Source organism: Capricornis sumatraensis, chromosome 1, assembly GCF_032405125.1.
Source record: "Capricornis sumatraensis isolate serow.1 chromosome 1, serow.2, whole genome shotgun sequence".
Taxonomy (NCBI): Eukaryota; Metazoa; Chordata; class Mammalia; order Artiodactyla; family Bovidae; genus Capricornis; species Capricornis sumatraensis.
This window is the reverse complement of record NC_091069.1, coordinates 231,104,815-231,122,929: the sequence shown is the minus strand read 5'-3', so window position 1 is coordinate 231,122,929 and position 18,115 is coordinate 231,104,815. Positions and strand designations below refer to the sequence as shown.

The 18,115-nt window shown below is 39.6% G+C and overlaps 1 protein-coding gene across 1 annotated transcript in view; it reads right to left on the bottom strand.

Moving 5' to 3' along the window:
* The window catches only part of SLC9A9 (solute carrier family 9 member A9), a 649,412-nt gene that overhangs the window by 618,934 nt on the left and 12,363 nt on the right, over positions 1-18,115 (bottom strand). Inside the window, exon 2 of the mRNA XM_068974483.1 lies at positions 10,049-10,251. Within this exon, the coding sequence (XP_068830584.1) occupies positions 10,049-10,251 (203 nt within the window). The remainder of the gene's footprint in view (positions 1-10,048; positions 10,252-18,115) is intronic.

Here is an 18,115-nt window from a genome sequence, read left to right as displayed (position 1 = left end):
TCTGTGCTCTAATCACATGACATCCAAGAGATCACTGCCACCAGCAGCTTTTACATTACTTGAATAGCTAGGTTTTTTGTTAAGAAATAAAATTGGACATCTGGTTGGAATTCAATCATGCCACAAATAAATGTCCCAGTAGTCAGCTTCCTTAGAACACTGAGTGATGATGTGTGATGATCTGTGAAGAAGAAGAAAGGAAGTCAGGAGGATTTTTGAGTGCCATGTCCATACCACTGTGTGAAAAAGCCAAGCTGCATTCCAGGTGGCAAAGACTTAATCCAAACTCTGTCTCACAGAGCTGTCTAGGGTTATTCTTGGGCTTCCCTGGTGGCTCAATGGTAAAGAACCTGCCTGCTAATGCAGGAGACATGGGTTCAATTACTGGGTCAGGAAGATCCCCTGGAGAAGGAAATGGCAACCCACTCTGGTATTCTTGCTTGGGAAATCCCATGGACAGAGGAGCCTGGTGGGCTACAGTCCACGAGGTCACAAAAGAGTCAGACTTGACTTAGCAACTAAACAACAACAAGGGTAATTACCAGTCTCACATTTGGAGTGCTCCAGGTTACAACTAAACTGTCACAAAACAACTCCTTCATATCTGGACTACGCATTCTGAAGGCAAGACTGCAAAAGTGGCCTGGATGTTAGGTCAAGACTGCCAGCCTTTGGGGCATGACGTTCCTGTTATTTCTGCATTTTCTGTATTTTCACTGCCCATTCCAAGCTGACATCTCTCTACTTCTCCTCCACCTTTCTCAGTCACAAGGACTAGAATTTTTCCGGAACTTCTATTATAGACAAAATGATCTTGGATATTCATGAAAAATACAGCAAAGAACTGGCAAAGGGAAAAATTGACCTCAAGAAAGTAAAGACATCTTCTATTATTTAGTTTGATTCTCTTCTTTCTGATCTCTGTGTGGCTTACTCCCAAATTCATTCAGATCTAGGCTCCAACTTCACCTTTTCAATGAGGGCTTCCCTGCAAAGCATATCTAAATACACTTCTCTTGCCATCTTCTCATGTTGTTAACCTGGCTTCATAGCGCATGTCTTCTCCTGACATTAGATTATAAATACTTATACTGAACTGTACCTTGTCTAGCGCCCCCTTAGGATCTAAGGGCCATGAGAGTGAGGGCTTTGTCTTGTTCACTATTGTATCTGCATCACTTAAAACAAGTACTTAGCATATGAATAGTGTCCAATAAATAGTTGTTGAATGACTAAATGAATAAAGAAAATGTTTGTTCAATGACTAAATCAAGGAAATGCAAGTCAGAAGCACAAAGAAATAGGAGATATCATCTTACAGTTGTTAAAATGCCTGTCATAGAAAAGACAAAAGGTAACAGGTGTTACCTTTCTATTCCACAGGATGTGGAATAGAAAAAGGAACACTTGCACATTGTTTATGGGAAAGCAAATGGGTGCAGCCAGCAAGGAAAACAGTATGGCGGTTTCTCAAAAAAAGTGAGAAGTAGGACTACATTATGATCCGGCAATCTCACTTCTGAGAATAGATCCCCCCAAGTTGAAATTACAATCTTGTAGAGATAACTGCAATCCTATGTTCACTGTCTCATTATTTACAATAACCAAGACATGGAAATAACCGGTGTCCATTGATGGATAATTGGATTAACATGCAATAGAATTATTCAGCCATGCAAAAGCAGGAAACTCTGCCATGTGCAACAACACGGATGGAACTTGAGAACATCATGCTAAGTGAAATAAGATAGAGAAAGGTAAAACTATATCATCTCACTTACGTGGAGTCTAAAAAGAACTATAGAAACAGAGAACAGATTGACTGTTGCCAGAGGTGAGAGAAGAGGGATGGAAAAATGGTTGAAGGTGGTCAAAAGATAGAAATTCCCAGTTATAAAATAAATAAATCCTGAGGATATAATGTACAGCATGGTGACTATAGTTAATAACATTGTATTGTATATTCAAAAGTTGCTAAGAACTTAAAAGTTCTCAAGACAAAAAATCTGTAATTACATGAATTGATGAAGGTTAACTAAACTTATTGTGATAATCATTTTGCATTTGACCATACATAGATATATATGCATGCGTGCGTGCATGCTAAGTCCCTCCAGTTGTGTCCAAATCTTTGTGACCCTGTGGACTGTAACCCCCAGGCTCCTCTGTCCATGGCATTTCCCAGGCAAGAATATTGGAGTGGGTTGCCATTTCCTTCTCCAGGGGATTGAACTCCTGCCTCTTAGATCTCCTGCATTGGCAGATGAGTTCTTTACCACTAGCACCATCCAGGAAGCCCTATAGATATCTATGTAGCTATATAAAATCATTATGTTAAACTAACATAATCTTATATGTTAATTTATCTCAATAGAACTGGAAAAAGTTAAACGGAATACTGAGTCTGCAGGCCAAAATTCTACAAAGAAAGTTGAGCAAAGGTGGAAGAAAATAGATAAAACGAATTAAAAATGTTAGGTTTCTTTGTTAACAATAGATCTCTTAAGGAAGGTTTGCGATAAAAGTATCTAAGTCTATCCAAAGAGACTCATCCCATGCACTGCCAAACTTGAGATTCCCTGAGACCATCTCATGTGTAAGAATCAAAACTGGTCATGATAGAGAAACATAGATCATGAATCCCTGATCTCTACAGAGTGAAGAAATAATTGATAGTATTCTATAAGTGTTTCCCCAAACCCCAGGTGCTGATTTATCGTGACACTTGCTTCTCTCATTGTGGCTAGAACAGTTTTAGACATTCCTTTCCAGTCTTTTCTTTATCCTCCCCCAAAGTACCCCAGCACTAAGTGCACATATTATCTCATGGTCTAATGATTCTTTCTGATCAAGCTGTTCCTGTTAGCAGAAGAGTTTTGCCTTCTGGACTCTGCAGCCAGAATAGTCAAGTAAAAAGAAAGACTGGAAAGAACAGAAATAGTTTACAAATAAATATGTGAAAATTAAGACTCTGAACCACAAACGGTCAAAACGATCTTCAGAAAAAGTTGGACAGTGAGAAAAAAATCAGACAATGATGTTTTAATACTACACATACAAAGTTATTTTTTAAAGTCATATAATTACTGTTATACAGTCATATAATTTTATAAGGTTATATAATTACTGTTATGTTACTGCTATAAGGACTTCCTTAAAATATCTCAAAAATACACAATACTATCAACACCATTGATAATAGCTTCAGTGTGACCTATGTGCCTGACAATTCTCTTTATTGAAACAATAGACAAGACAGATTGCTTGGTAGTTTAACTTGCCCTAAAATAACTTTCTTTACCAAATGATAGTGTCATTTGTCACGCAGGAAGTGAAGGCTTGGCAAACTTTTCACTGGGGTTTCCTTTGACTTTTCACACTACAGTCAACTGATTCATAAATTATAGGAAGTATAAATTTAACTGTGCTGACAACTTTTTGAAAATCTACTAGGTCTGCAAAACTTTTCTAGCCAAATGGTCTGCTGACCTTTCCAACTCAATGTAGAAAAACATAATGTGTTAAATCAATGAAAAATAAATAAATGAGATTGATTGATTCATTCATCATAGTTTTAAACCATATTTGTGATTTTTCACTATAAAACAGCTCCTTCCTTTAACTTCTAAGGTACCCACTTCTGTCCTGCAACTTTCTATGAACCCACAAGACACAGCAGCAGAATTAGCTCTTCATCCTTCCTCCTCATGCCCAACTGATCTAAACTTTACAGTGTCTTCCTTCCTTGTTTCTCTTCTATCTGCCCCTCGGTTACCATTCGATCTTAAAACGTAGCTGTCCCTGTGCTTTCACTCTCTACCTTGTACACAGCAGCCTAACTATCTCTTTGCTTTTGTCAACACTGCACTCTTCCACTGACTACAAATACAGTGGGCATTACTCAGCCGTGATTTAAGTGATTCTGTAGCCAGACTCTGCCCTTGTCCCACCCTATGTTTCATTGATCTTCCATACTTCAACAACTTAGAAATGACTTTCTTTCTCAGAATATTCTCTACTCCTTTCTCTACTCATGCTTGGAATGACTCTCCAACCTCCAAACACTACATATATCACTATCAGAGTCAATCAGCTATCTTTCCTCAAAATCATTCCTATCACCCTTTGTTGTTGTTCGGTCACTCAGTCATGTCCGACTCTTTGTGACACCATGGATTGCAGCACACCAGGCTTCCCTATCCTTCACCATCTCCCAGAGCTTGCTCAAACTCATGTCCATTGCATCAGTAATATCATCCAACCATCTCATCCTCCGTCATCCCCTTCTCTTCCTGCCTTCAATCTTTCCCAGCATCAGGGTCTTTTCTAATGAGTTAGCTCTTCGCATCAGGTGGCCAAAGTATTGGAGCTTCAGCTTCAGCATCAGTCTTTCCAATGAATATTCAGGGTTAATTTCCTTTAGGATTGACTGGGTTGATCTCCTTGCTGTCCAAGGGACTCTCAAGAGTCTTCTTCAACACCACAGTTCAAAAGTATAAATTCTTCGGTGCTTAGCCTATCACCCTAACAAGAAATAATGTCACCCCCTCTGAACGTCTATGGTATTTGACCTACTCCTTTGATAGCTAGCTGTCTTGTGTCTTGTCATATGCTGCATTTCCCCCAGATTTACTAATAAACTCCTTGAGATCATTCCTATTTAGAATCAAAACGGATGGAAATCAGTTCATTTGTGCTGAAGGAATGAATGACAGAGAAAGTTCTTTTTTCAAAAGCAAGTTTTAACTTTCTATTGATATTAAATTCAGAAAACACTTAGTAGACATTTTTGTATTCCTAAATATTCTGTAACAAATTAATGTCTGTAAAGATATTATGTAATAGAATATAGGCCCCACTCAGTTAAAATTACTAAAGGATATAGTGGATCCACAGAACAATTTGACAAATAGTTCTGGAAATGTCAACCGAATAGATATAAATCAACATAATTCTAGTTTTAGTCTCTCAGAAGGTTGTTTTGAGATCATCAGCTGCTCGTAATATATAGAAAAATACTGTTCTCACACATCTTTAAGTGAAAATATTTTTTCTTCTCTACACTTTTATCTGTATTGAGCATGAACAAAAGAAGCTTGGCATATGGTAATTCTTAAAAATTTTATATGTTTACAATGTGGTATGAAAGCACAGTACACTGCTGCGTATATAGATGCCAACAGCTCTCCTATTTTCCAGTTTTATACCATATTATTGGAAGAAACCCAGGGAGCCATCAAGCCCAGTGCTGTTTCCAAGCACGTCAAGGCCTAACCATCCCAGAAATACATGTGCTTTTATTGGTATTCCAAGAGATGATTATATAGCACAGGAATTTATTCCAGCCTCTTCAAATCCTGAAGTCAGAAATTTCATCCAAGCCCCTAAACTGCATTCTGAGAGTAAAACTCATTTCCTCATCCTGTAACTTTTAGAAACAAAGGCCAAGAACTCCTTTTAACCTGTACCACAAAGAAGAAGGACCCAGTGGAGCCACGCCAATGGCTTCTGTGACACCCTGGTGCTGGACCTATTTCTGCAATTCTGTAAATCTTCCCTTTCCAGTACTGGTCCTCATCTCCCCCCACGCATCTCAATGTCAGATTGTTCAGGCCTCAGCCCTTCTCTGTCCACAAGCCCACTCTGGAGCCTGTCCAGTGGTATGCAATTTGATAAACTACTCAGTACTCAGAGTAAAGTCCTATGGACCTCAGTTCTGCCTCTGACCAGTAATATATTTACTGGGACCCTGGGCCCACCATGTAATTTCTCTGTATATGAATTTATATCTATACGAACACAACTAGGATTATATAATATCTTAGTCTCTTCAACCATTAAGTGTCTAGGACATTCTCCTACCAACTCCAAGATGATATCTTCCAAATATTCCAGCTATATATACTCTACCAAGCACTCAGATTCCTCCATCCATTCATTCATTCACAAACTATTTATTTAGCAGCAGTATGCACTGGGCTCTATGGTAGGCTTTGGGGACACATTGGTCAATAAAAAAAGGCATGGACCCTGCTTTGTGAAGTATGCAGTCTAGTGGACATCAAATGATGTAAGAATTATAATTAATAAGCAAGAAAATACATATACAATTTCAGTTGGTACTAAAAGTACTTTGAAACAAAAGAGAGGGCAAGAGAGAGAGAGGGGATGCAATGTGAGAAAATCACAGGACAAGCCCTCTCTGAAGAGATGGCATTTCAAGATTCCAGGAATAGGAAGTAGCCTGACATCCAAAGAGCAGAAGACTAATTTAGACAGCATATGCTAAGAGCAACATGTGTAGAAGTCCTGACGTGAGAAAAGTGCTAGATCTGCAGCAGTGGGAGTGAGAAGAAGCAGAAACGTGGCATTTATTTCCTCTCTATATTCACCCAAACATAACATAGAACCTAAATGAGTGGTTCCAAAACTTGCCTGTGCATTAGACTCATCTGGTGATCTTCCAAAATTTCCAGTGCTCAGGCTACACCCCAAACCAGTAAAATCACCAACTCCAGGGACAGAATACAAGCATCAGAATTTTTTGAAGCTTCCAGTGATTCCAAATTTCAGACAAATTTGAAAATCACCGAGTAAAGCACTAAATCAATTTTAGTGCTCAAGTTCATTTACTTATCTGTTAAATGATGGAGTTCAACATAAGGAAATCAGGTCTTTTTCTTGCTCTGAATTAGATGATCTCTCTCTAATTGCAGATCCACAGGTCATCTTCACCCACCCTCTTCCACAAATCTTTCTCTCCCTTCCCACTATCCTGGGACCCTCATATTCTCCCAGCCGGGCCTGAAACCCTGGAATCTTAGATTCTTCTCTTCACACTCTTCCTATAAATGAAGCAGATTCTATTGACCCAAAGAATCCATGAGGCCCTCTTCCCTTCTCACCTAGTGAACCACTTCCTGCAGCCTCATCCTCCAATCCTGCCCAGATCTTTCTGAACTCTATCCTGTTGCCTATCCAAGCCACCCCCACCTTTGAAAGCCCTCTCAAGTGCCACCTCCTCCAGGAAGCCTCCCTAACAAGCTTAAATATTTATGACAACTAATCTGTAAAGTTTTAAGAAACTCATAGTCTATATAATTTAGAACTGAAACATATACTAACATATATTATATGCTGGTATTATCTCCCCCAAAGATATTAAATAAATGAGGAAGAAACATATATTCCATTAATCACTGGAATACATTAAGCATTCAAATACTATGTAGAAGTAGCAATGGTAGCACTGGTCTTAAGGTCATGCAGTGGTGATGGTATTGGTGGTGGAATTAGAAGTATAACAAGGCAGTGAGAGCCACACAGTATAAAAGGCCTATGGCAGTCAGTCACTTTCTATACATCATCTCACTTAAACATTGAAACAACCTGCAAAATAGTTCTAATCTACCCACCTTACAAATAAGAAAGTTGGAGCTTAGGAAGTTCAAAGAACTTACGAAAGATAGATGACAGGTCTTCCTGGTCCTGAATTTTTTTCCCCATTATTCCATGTTACCTCTGTAACTCCATGTTAAACCTTTCAAAAATTGGACTCATTTTGGAATTCTTTTGCATCTGACATAGACTGAGCAATTGCTTGATTCATAATGAATAACTGCATGCAGTGGAGGATTCTCAGTAAGGAAGACAGACTATGAGCATTTCATTTTCACAGACTATGTAGGGTCCCCCAACATTGGCACATAAGCAACAAATCTGTGCTAAAATATACTCTGGCCATTTATTAAAAACATCGTTTCTACTTAAAGTTGTCTAATAAGGTAAGTGTATCAGTAGACCAGCAAGGGACTTGGGGATCTACCCTGGGTATTGAGCTGCCCATGGCCAGCCTGGAATGTCCAGAGGAACAAATGCTAATTGTGATTCAATAAGTCACATGCTTTAGAAGTTAGTCTATAAAATACTTGCACCATTCAAAGTCAATTCAACATTTCATGTGAGAACTCAAAATCCAACCAACAGGAGAAACCAAGAAGGCTCCATATTTTTCTCCATCTCTTGCCTTAATTTTTTAAAAGCAAACACTGTAATTGGCTGTTGATAAAAATCAATATGTCAGTAACACCATAACAGAATTTCTGAACAGGTGCTCGCAGGCAGTCCTGTTGAAAAACAAATTGCTATAATGACAGAGATAATTATCAGCACCTTTGTGGGGGGTGGAACTCAAACCCCTTTGAAGAAATAGTGCTGCTTAGAAATGCAGATAAAAACAGATAAGAGAGTGAGAAGGGAAATAAGTTAAATTCTGGTACTAAGAAAATTAAACAGACAAGGGTGTTTAAATCCTATGCTGCTAACAAGGTCACTTAAAACAATTATTTATTTCAAGATAGATTCAGTTCAGTTCAGTCGCTCAGTCGTGTCCGACTCTGCGACCCCATGAATCGCAACACCCCAGGCCTCCCTGTCCATCACCAACTCCCAGAGTTCACTCAGAGTTGCGTCCATCGAGTCAGTGATGCCATCCAGCCATCTCATCCTTGGTTGTCCCCTTCTCCTCCTGACCCCAATCACTCCCAGCATCAAAGTCTTCTCCAATGAGTCAACTCTTCGCATGAGGTGGCCAAAGTACTGAAGCCTCAGCTTTAGCATCATTCCTTCCAAAGCAATCCCCGGGTTGATCTCCTTGCAGTCCAAGGGACTCTCAAGAGTCTTCTCCAACACCACAGTTCAAAAGCATCAATTCTTGTGCACTCAGCCTTCTTCACAGTCCAACTCTCACATCCATACATGATCACAGGAAAAACCATAGCCTTGACTAGACAGATTACTTTCCATTATTCACGAGAATAGAAAGAATCTCACAGAAGAGATCACTCAAGAAAGTCAAAGATCTAGAAGTTGCTCCTGTTTACTTCAGAAACATTATTTAATTTTCTTTCTTGTGCTTCGCTTCACTTCCCTAAGCATGATTTAGGCTAGTATTATAATCAGTTTGACTTTCCAGAGCCCTTACCAAGTGCTAGGAGGAAGTTAATCTAGAAATTTGCTAGTTGGGAGATAGTGTGGAAAAAAATACTAAAAATTACTCTTCTTGAATGAGGAAAAATGGCAGGTCGTGTATCTCCCCTCCTGCCCCAGATCTCTCAAAATGGAGGGGGGAAAAGTATATTTTAAAAGAAAACTAAATCTGTATGGAATAAAAGTGATAAAATGCACTTCCATAATTTCAAGGAAGTTCTCAGTTCCGACACAAAAGAAGCTAGAAGAAGTCATGCAAGATCCTGATTCTTAGCATGCATATGTGTTGTTAAACACAAATTCACTTATTACAAAGACTGATCCACACACAAGGCAGCAAAAATGTCACCTCACTTGTTTTCTAACCCAGAGTCTTGAGAGCAAAAGAAATTTTCTCTTCCAATAACCGAAGCAGTTCACACATTTGCAAAAATAAAACCAGTTTTAGAAGGTGAATAACTTCACAATTTTTCTTTTTTCAATCTAAGATTCTCTAACTAAACAGATGGAGTCGAGATCTCTTAAGAACGACTGAGTGTCAGTGCATGTATAAACAGCAAAGAGGCCAGTGTTTTATGCTGGCAGCTAAAAGTCAGCCATTCTAGATCAAGGTTTGCAAGTGCAAATGCCTTCATTCTCCTTCATTTTCCCTTTGGCGTAAGGGAGATTTAAACTTAGTAGCCAGCTGGTAACATATACAACAACCACAATATATATATACAATGACACTTAAAACACACGTGTAAAAACTTGAATCAAGTATCATTAAAGGTAGAGTCAGCTGAATTATTATCTTTTTCCCTAATGTAACCATGGTTTGCAAAACAGTTATAATAAGAAGTACTCTTTCTCAGCTTCTAGAAGAAATATACAGACAACTGAGCTTACAATAAGAGCATATCAAGACATTAACCCCTTAGTAAATGAAATTGCCCTATGAGTACGGTGTTTAAGGGGGCATATGTATGTGTGTGAATGCACTCTCTATGGTGGCTTATATATGACACAGTTATTTACACTGGAAAACAAAAATATGTGACCAGATAGAAAGTGTCCTTACCTTTTCAAGTATAGCATTGCCCTGGTGAGGATTGATGTTGTGTTGGCTTATTTCTCTCTTGTATTTATATTCATAAACTTGATCAGTGATATTAATCAGAAGAGTTGATGGGCTGAAGACCAGTTTTCCACAATCATATACAGTTCCACTTTCAATATCAGTTGGTGCTGTAGCATACCGTAAAATTAATCCCATTACGAGGCCTAAAATAAAGAATAAATAAGTGTACTGGAGGAACATAATCTAAAATATTTATTACTCCATGTTTTCAAATATATGATTTGGAACTTATATAAGTGGCAAGAGAAAGGATCATTACCTGGCTTAGAAAATTGTTTACCTTTCCACTGGCACCAATTCACTAGATTTTTGTTGTTCAGTCACTAAGTCATGTCTGACTCTTTGTGAGTCGATAAGATTGGACTCTTACAATATTTGCAGTGGACACTTCATACCTCTCCTTCTTTTCTTCCTAATGGACCCACAGATTTTGGAGAGAAGAGCTACCCACCTCTTTTTTTCCATCCAATTGCTTCAAGAAAACCTTGGCTCTGTGACAGATACTGAGTAATCTAATCAGTCAGGAGATGGAATTGCCCTAGAGAAAGTTTCTGGTCCACAAATCAGCACATATCTAAGAGAGCCCCATCAGACTAGTAGACAGCACTTATGTACTATGGTTAGAGGACAAGCCTTATTCTCTCTCGCCCTCAGGACATGATCAAGGCGATATATTTCTCCTCATTTTGCTGGCAGGTATCTTGTCTCCTTAAGGGGACACAATCAGAACACTCAGGATGGTGGGACTGAGATATAGACAGAACCTAGGTCCTGAATAACTTCACTGTGCCCTGGATCAACCTATCTCAGAGCCTAATCTGAGTGTGTGTTCAGGTGCTCAGTCATGTCCAACTCTTTGCGACCCCATGGACTGTAGCTCACCAGGCTCCTCTGTTCATGGGATTTCCCAGATAAGAATACTAGTGGGGGTTGCCATTTCCTACTCCAGGGGATCTTTCCCACTCAGGGATTGAACCCATGTATTCTGCATTGGCTGAAGGATTTTTTACCCTTGTGCCACTTGGGAAGCCCTACCCTAATTCTAGACTTCTTATTATGTGACATAACACATTTTCTAATTTTTTTCAAACTATTTAAAATGAAGTTTATCCTTACCTGCAGCCAAACACATTTTAATGACACAATATTCCTTTAGCAAAGAGTTGGACTCAAGTGACAGTCTTTGACTTTCAAGTTTACAAACTGTTCAGATGCTCACGGTAATCTGATAAATGTGAATTCTCTTAATATTATGGATTTATTAACAAAAAAAGCAAAGAAACTTTAGAGGTGTATACATTCCTCAGTTTAAAATTAGAACTGATGTATTTGTTTTAGGACAAATCCACAGTTTACTCTTTAAAAAAATCAAATGCTGGGGGTTTTGCCATTCTTCTGTGAATCAAGTCATCTAATTGCCTTTCATTTATCTAATAACACATAAAATGAATGTGCATATTTAGGTGCATATTTTGTGCCAGACATTTATAGATTTAAAATAAAAATACAGTTTGCAGTCCTACAGGAGCTGAAGTTTGTGAAATGAAGATCCATAAGCAAACAATTATAATACAACATGACATGTGCTATGACAGCTGGTAAGGATTCTGTGCTATACGAGTATAGAGAGGAGACATTCCAAAGCCTTTTGAATGATGCAAAGCTTTAGATGAATCTTAAAAGGTCACATAAGATTTGTCCAGATGAGCTGAATCAGGGAATGAGTTGGGATCCAGGCTGCACATGTGGGGAGCAGCACGTAACAGCAGAGACAACTAAATGTTCTCTAGGATTTTGATTCACCAGTGCGTAGAATAGTCGTCAGGAAGTGGCTGCTCACCCAGAGATTGTGTTTCTGGCTGTCTTGAGTTTGGATGGGTTCTCACCGATGGATTATAAGCAAAATTGATGTGTGCCACAGAAGTGTTGAAGAAGTAGGCAAGCTTTCTCCCTTCTCTTTAGCCATCTATCAGATGGACGTGGAGGGGAGAAAACAGTACTATAGTTAGACAGAGTCACAACACTGAAGAAGCCTGAGTCCCTGAGACAGCAGGTGTGGGAAAGCCATCCACGAGCCAGGAAAACCTGCACCAGACCATTATGTGAGTGAAAAGTGAACTTCTCTTGCGCACTCACTGAAATGTGAGTGCTTCTGTGTTAACAGTCACTAGGATGACCTAACAATATACCATATATATACAAAGGAACTTAAGAAATCTGATGGATTTCGGAAATCAGCAGTGGAGTAAGAAGAGAATAAGTGGAAGAGAGGGAGAGAGAGAGAAAGAGAGAGAAACTAGACTACAGGGGCCAGGTTATAAAGAGGCTCCTCTGTCTTGCTAAGGAGTTCTTATTTCTAACCCAATGGTAATATGAAACTGTTGTAAGATTTTAGGCAGGACAGTAAAACAGTCAGATTTTCATGTAAGAGCCATCACTCTGGCGATAAAGTGAGAATGAAAGCAGATTTCTGTCAAGAATATTTTTATCTTACTTATTCCTGCTTCGCTATTTGGTCCACTCCCCCATAATAGTGAGAAATACTTAATGCTAACTTTTGTTAGAAAGAAAAAAATAAGTGATGGATTTGTAACCACCACGAGCACTTGACCTATCACAGAGCAGTGGGCAGCCTTCCACGTGCAGTGTCAAATGAGTGTAATAAAACTAGTCAGGAAAGAGGAGGGAAGACACACCATATACACTGCACAGGGCTTAGGATGCCTGCATAAGAATATCACTTTTCCAACACTCTAGTGAAATCTTAGGGAGAATTTATTCTCTAAATGTTACTTGGCAAGTATCATGAATGATACTATGACCTCTTCAGCTTTCTGCTTAGTGGGAAATATAGAAGGGAAACAAGATACTATGTGCACCTGAATAGAGAGAAACTATATTGTTGATAATGTCTGAAATTCCCAAAGGGTGAGTCGTTTTACTTTTGCAATGTGCTCTCGGTGCAATAACGGAGTAAACATGAAGTGTCTATCATTCGTTCCTAAGCAGGGAAAACAAGAATTTGTCATAAAAACAAGTGCTCAGGACCTGGGATTCTGTGGCTAAATTCATACAGTGAATCAAAACCTAAATGGCCATGCCTGGCCCTCTGTGCCATCATTGGTTCGAGCCTTTGAGAAGAGGCACACTGGAGGAACTTAAGAAACCAGCCAAATGACTGATCTCATCAGGCGCACTAAGCAGGCCTCTGAAGGGCCACCATGGCTCAAAGACTCTGTACCAGCCTTGTCAAACCTTTTTTAAAACTGCACTGCAGCTTAAATCTTCTCCTCCCCAGCCTCCTGTCCTTCCTTCTCTCCACAGGAGTTGGTTGGGGCTACACCAAGGCCTGACAGCTGGCCCAGCATCCTCAGTCTCCTTCCCCCCTTTTCCTCAGAAGAATTTTCCCTAATAAATCTTTTGCAGAACTAATCTCTTTCTAGCATCTGCCTCTTGGAAGACTCAAATTAACACACTAGACAAAAGACCCTGACCCTTCTTCTCCCCTACCCCAAGGGTTGAGAGGAGTCATCTTAGCCTAGGATAAGGATCAGTGGAGGAGCTGCAGCTTCCCTATGAACTTGGTTAAACACATCCACCCATCTGTGTGCAGGAGCAGCAACTAGAAAATCCTTAATGTTGGAGGCAAGACTACTTACTCACAGAGCTTCACAATTTTAGCTTTAGCTAAATCACTCACAGCTTTAGCTGTATGTTGACACAAATGTGGAGTCTTGAGTGAATATACTCCTACCCAGTATTATGAGAGTAGGTGACAGATAAAGAAGGACTGCTAATAGGAAGAAAATGCTAATGAAAAGGGATCACTTTTACACCCCCACAAAAATACAGGATAGACAGTTATCAGCCACTTGTATGCAGAAGAAGGAAAGAGGAGACTATCTACCATGATTTATAGATACAAACCAGCACTCTCTTTGGTAAGTCATGAAGCTGACCCTACTTGCCCAAGGAGTAAAGAAGGCAGCCTCTCCCAGCAAAGCAATATCACCATCACATGTGCACACAGCCCTGGTCCCAGGTTTATCCTCACAAGTATGACACTTTGCTGAGTTCTGTCACCTGGCCGGCTGGTGGCATTACCTTCTTCAAGCAGAAACTCTAGTCCAAATGTATCCCCTGAGTCTACAAGTCTGAACTTCTCAGTAACTAGTGTGACAGCAGTGGGAACCTGTTCTCAAGTGAGCCCTGGCCTTGCTCCAGCAGCATACAAACCCCCAAGTCAGAGCTGGACAACAGTCCTCATCCCTAAAGTACTCACAGTCCAACAAAGAGCATCCCAAGTCCCAGCAGGGATACCTGGGCTCTGATGCGGCCTGTACTAAGTTCGCTAATCTCTGAATACTTACAGTTTGAACCACACCCTTTGGGGCCCAATTTTATATAAAGACATATATTGTTCAGCATTGCTATGTAGACTTTGGCTTTGTCACCACTAGACAAGGAGACAGTTTAGGGCAGAAGCTGTGCTATTTCTCATCTCTTTTATTTCGTCTTGAAATGCCAAACACTTTAGGCAGTTACAGCCAAACTTTCTCCAAGTTCACAAACGCCCTTGGATTCAAGAAGAAAAGGATCCTCTGAGTTTATGTATTCAGTCAGGGACCAGCATTTTAAAATGTCACATGTGAGGAGCATCACACCAAATGCTATGATGTTCCCATCCTTACAGAGCTTGCTTGTGGCATAATTCTTATAGCAGATGCCTGACATACAGTGGACATGGTGATATTTGTGGGAGAAGAACAGAGGGAAGGAGAAAAAAGAGCCTCACGAGCACTCAAAATGAGAAGCATTTAGAAACATGAGCCTCATCTCTCTGAACTGACTCTCCACTCTTCACATTGAAAATATGGGAAAAAAAAAAAATTCCCTTCTTCCCTCCGTCTGCTTTCATGCTATAGACAAGACAGGCATTGCTCTAGGACTTGTAGGAGTTATAAAAATGAACAAAATATGGCTCTGATCATACAATATTAAAATATTTTAATCCTATCTTTTGCCCAGTCCTGTGATCCTAATTTCTGGTAAGAAGAAGGTACAACAGGTTTTTCCTAAGTGTCTTCTTATATTAAGCCTGCATTTCATAAACAGTTCCCCTGCATCTTACTGACAGTCATTCTACATGATGCTGAAATGTCCTCCTAAAGGGTGTTTTCTAAGAGAAATATGGATGGGGATTTACTTTGACATATAATGGTTATATTTATATATAATGAAATGGATTACAGAATGGTTTTGAAAACATCACATGTTGAAACCTCTTTGGCTATGTTCAGACCAACAGTTGTGTTCACACACTGTCACACACACTGTCACCCACATGGCACACACAGCAGGCTCCCTTCAGAGTCTTGTTCTGTAGGGGTAGTACTTCTCTGGAGTAACATAAAGCAACAAGCTCAACTATACACATGCATCTGATAATCAGATAATTACACAGGTATATTTCTTTTTTTAATTTAAATTTATTTATTTTAATTAGAGGCTAATTACTTTACAATATTGTATTGGTTTTGCCATACCTCAACATGAATCTGCCCCGGGTGTACACGTGTTCCCCATCCTGAACCCCCCTCCCACCTCCCTCCCCGTACCATCCCTCTGGGTCATCCCAGTGCAGCAGCCCCAAGCATCCTGTATCCTGCATCAAACCTGGACTGGCGATTTGTTTCTTATATGATATTATACATATTTCAATGCCATTCTCCCAAATCATCCCACCCTTGCCCTCTCCCACAGAGTCCAAAAGACTGTTCTAGACATCTGTGTCTCTTGCTGTCTCACATACAGCGTTAACATTGCCATCTTTCTAAATTCCATATATATGCATTAGTATACTGTATTGGTGTTTTTCTTTCTGGCTTACTTCACTCTATATGCTCCAGTTTCATCCACCTCATTAGAACTGATTCAAATGTATTCTTTTTAATGGTTGAGTAATACTCCATTGTGTATCTGTACCACAGCTTTCTTATCCATTCATCTGCTGATGGACATCTAGGTTGCTTACATGTCCTGGCTATTATAAACAGTGCTGTGATGAACACTGGGGTACACGTGTCTCTTTCAGTTCTGGTTTCCTTGGTGTGTGTGCCCAGCAGTGGGACTAAGAATCAATATAGTGAAAATGAGTATACTACCTAAAGCAATCTATAGATTCAATGCAATCCCTATCAAGCTACCAATGGTATTTTTCACAGAGCTAGAACAAACAATTTCACAATTTCTATGGAAATACAAAAAACCTCGAATAGCCAAAGCAATCTTGAGAAAGAAGAAGGGAACAGGAGGAATCAACCTGCCTGACTTCAGGCTCCACTACAAAGCCACAGTCACCAAGACAGTATGGTACTGGCACAGAGACAGAAATATAGATCAGTGGAACATAATAGAAAGCCCAGAGATAAATGCACGCACCTATGGACACCTTATCTTTGACAAAGGAGGCAAGAATATACAATGGAGAAAAAACAATCTCTTTAACAAGTGGTGCTGGGAAAACTGGTCAACCACTTGTAAAAGAATGAAACTAGAACACTTTCTAACACCATGCACAAAAATAAACTAAAAATGGATTAAAGATCTAAACGTAAGACCAGAAATTATAAAACTCCTAGAGGAGAACATAGGCAAAAACCATCTCCGACATAAGTCACAGCAGGATCCTCTATGACCCACCTCCCAGAATATTGGAAATAAAAGCAAAAATAAACAAATGGGACCTAATTAAGATTAAAAGCTTCTGCACAACAAAGGAAACTCTAAGCAAGGTGAAAAGACAGCCTTCAGAATGGGAGAAAATAATAGCAAATGAAGCAACTGACAAACAACTAATCTCAAAAATATACAAGCAACTCCTACAGCTCAATTCCAGAAAAATAAATGACCCAATCAAAAAATGGGCAAAAGAACTAAGCAGACATTTCTCCAAAGAAGACATACAGATGGCTAACAAACACATGAAAATATGCTCAACATCACTATCAGAGAAATGCAAATAAAAACCACAATGAAGTACCATTTCACACCAGTCAGAATGGCTGCTATCCAAAAGTCTACAAGCAATAAATGCTGGAGAGGGTGTGGAGAAAAGGGAACCCTCTTAGACTGTTGGTGGGAATGCAAACTAGTACAGCCACTATGGAGAAAAGTGTGGCAATTCCTTAAAAAACTGGAAATAGAACTGCCTTACACAGGTATATTTCAATGCCACAAGATATTGGAGAGAATTTAGGAGCCTAAATAAAATGCAGTTAATACATGAAGGCTAGAGAAGAATCGAGTTTTATATTTCTTTCACTCTATGCACTGAGTGGCTTCTAAGAATAATCTAGATAAAAGAAGTATTGTCCCCTACAAGAAAAGATGAATCTTTAAGGTGTATAATGTATTTCAACTTGATAAGGGTATCAGATATTGTTGACTGACAACTCATATCTATCTCCCCTTTATCCCAATAAAACCCTGATTTGTTCAGCTAACCATTCCTTCCCACACATGCTCAGGATAAGCTGACCTCTCTGTCAGTTCCATGGGTGTTTCCATTCAATATGTGTTCAGTTGCTCAGTTGTGTCCAGCTTTTTGTGACTCTATGGATTGTAGCCTGCCAGATTCCTCTGGCCATGGAATTTACCCAGCACTAATACTGGATTTCCATTTCCTCCTCTGGGGGATCTTTCCATCCCAGGGATCAGACCGACATTTTCTGCACTGCAGGCAGATGCTTTACTGCTGAGCCACCATGAAAACTGTGTTAGTAGCTCAGTCATGTCTGAATCTTTGCAGTCCCATGGACAATCCCCTCAGGATCCTCTGTCCATGGGATTCTCCAGGCAAGAATACTGGAGTGAATGGGTAGCCATTCCCTTCTCTAGAGGAGCTTCCTGACCCAGGGATTGAACCTGGAACCTGGAGATTGCTTGCATTGCAGCGGGATACTTGTCCATCTGAGCCACTGGTACTAGAAGGCATGTGACTCTATT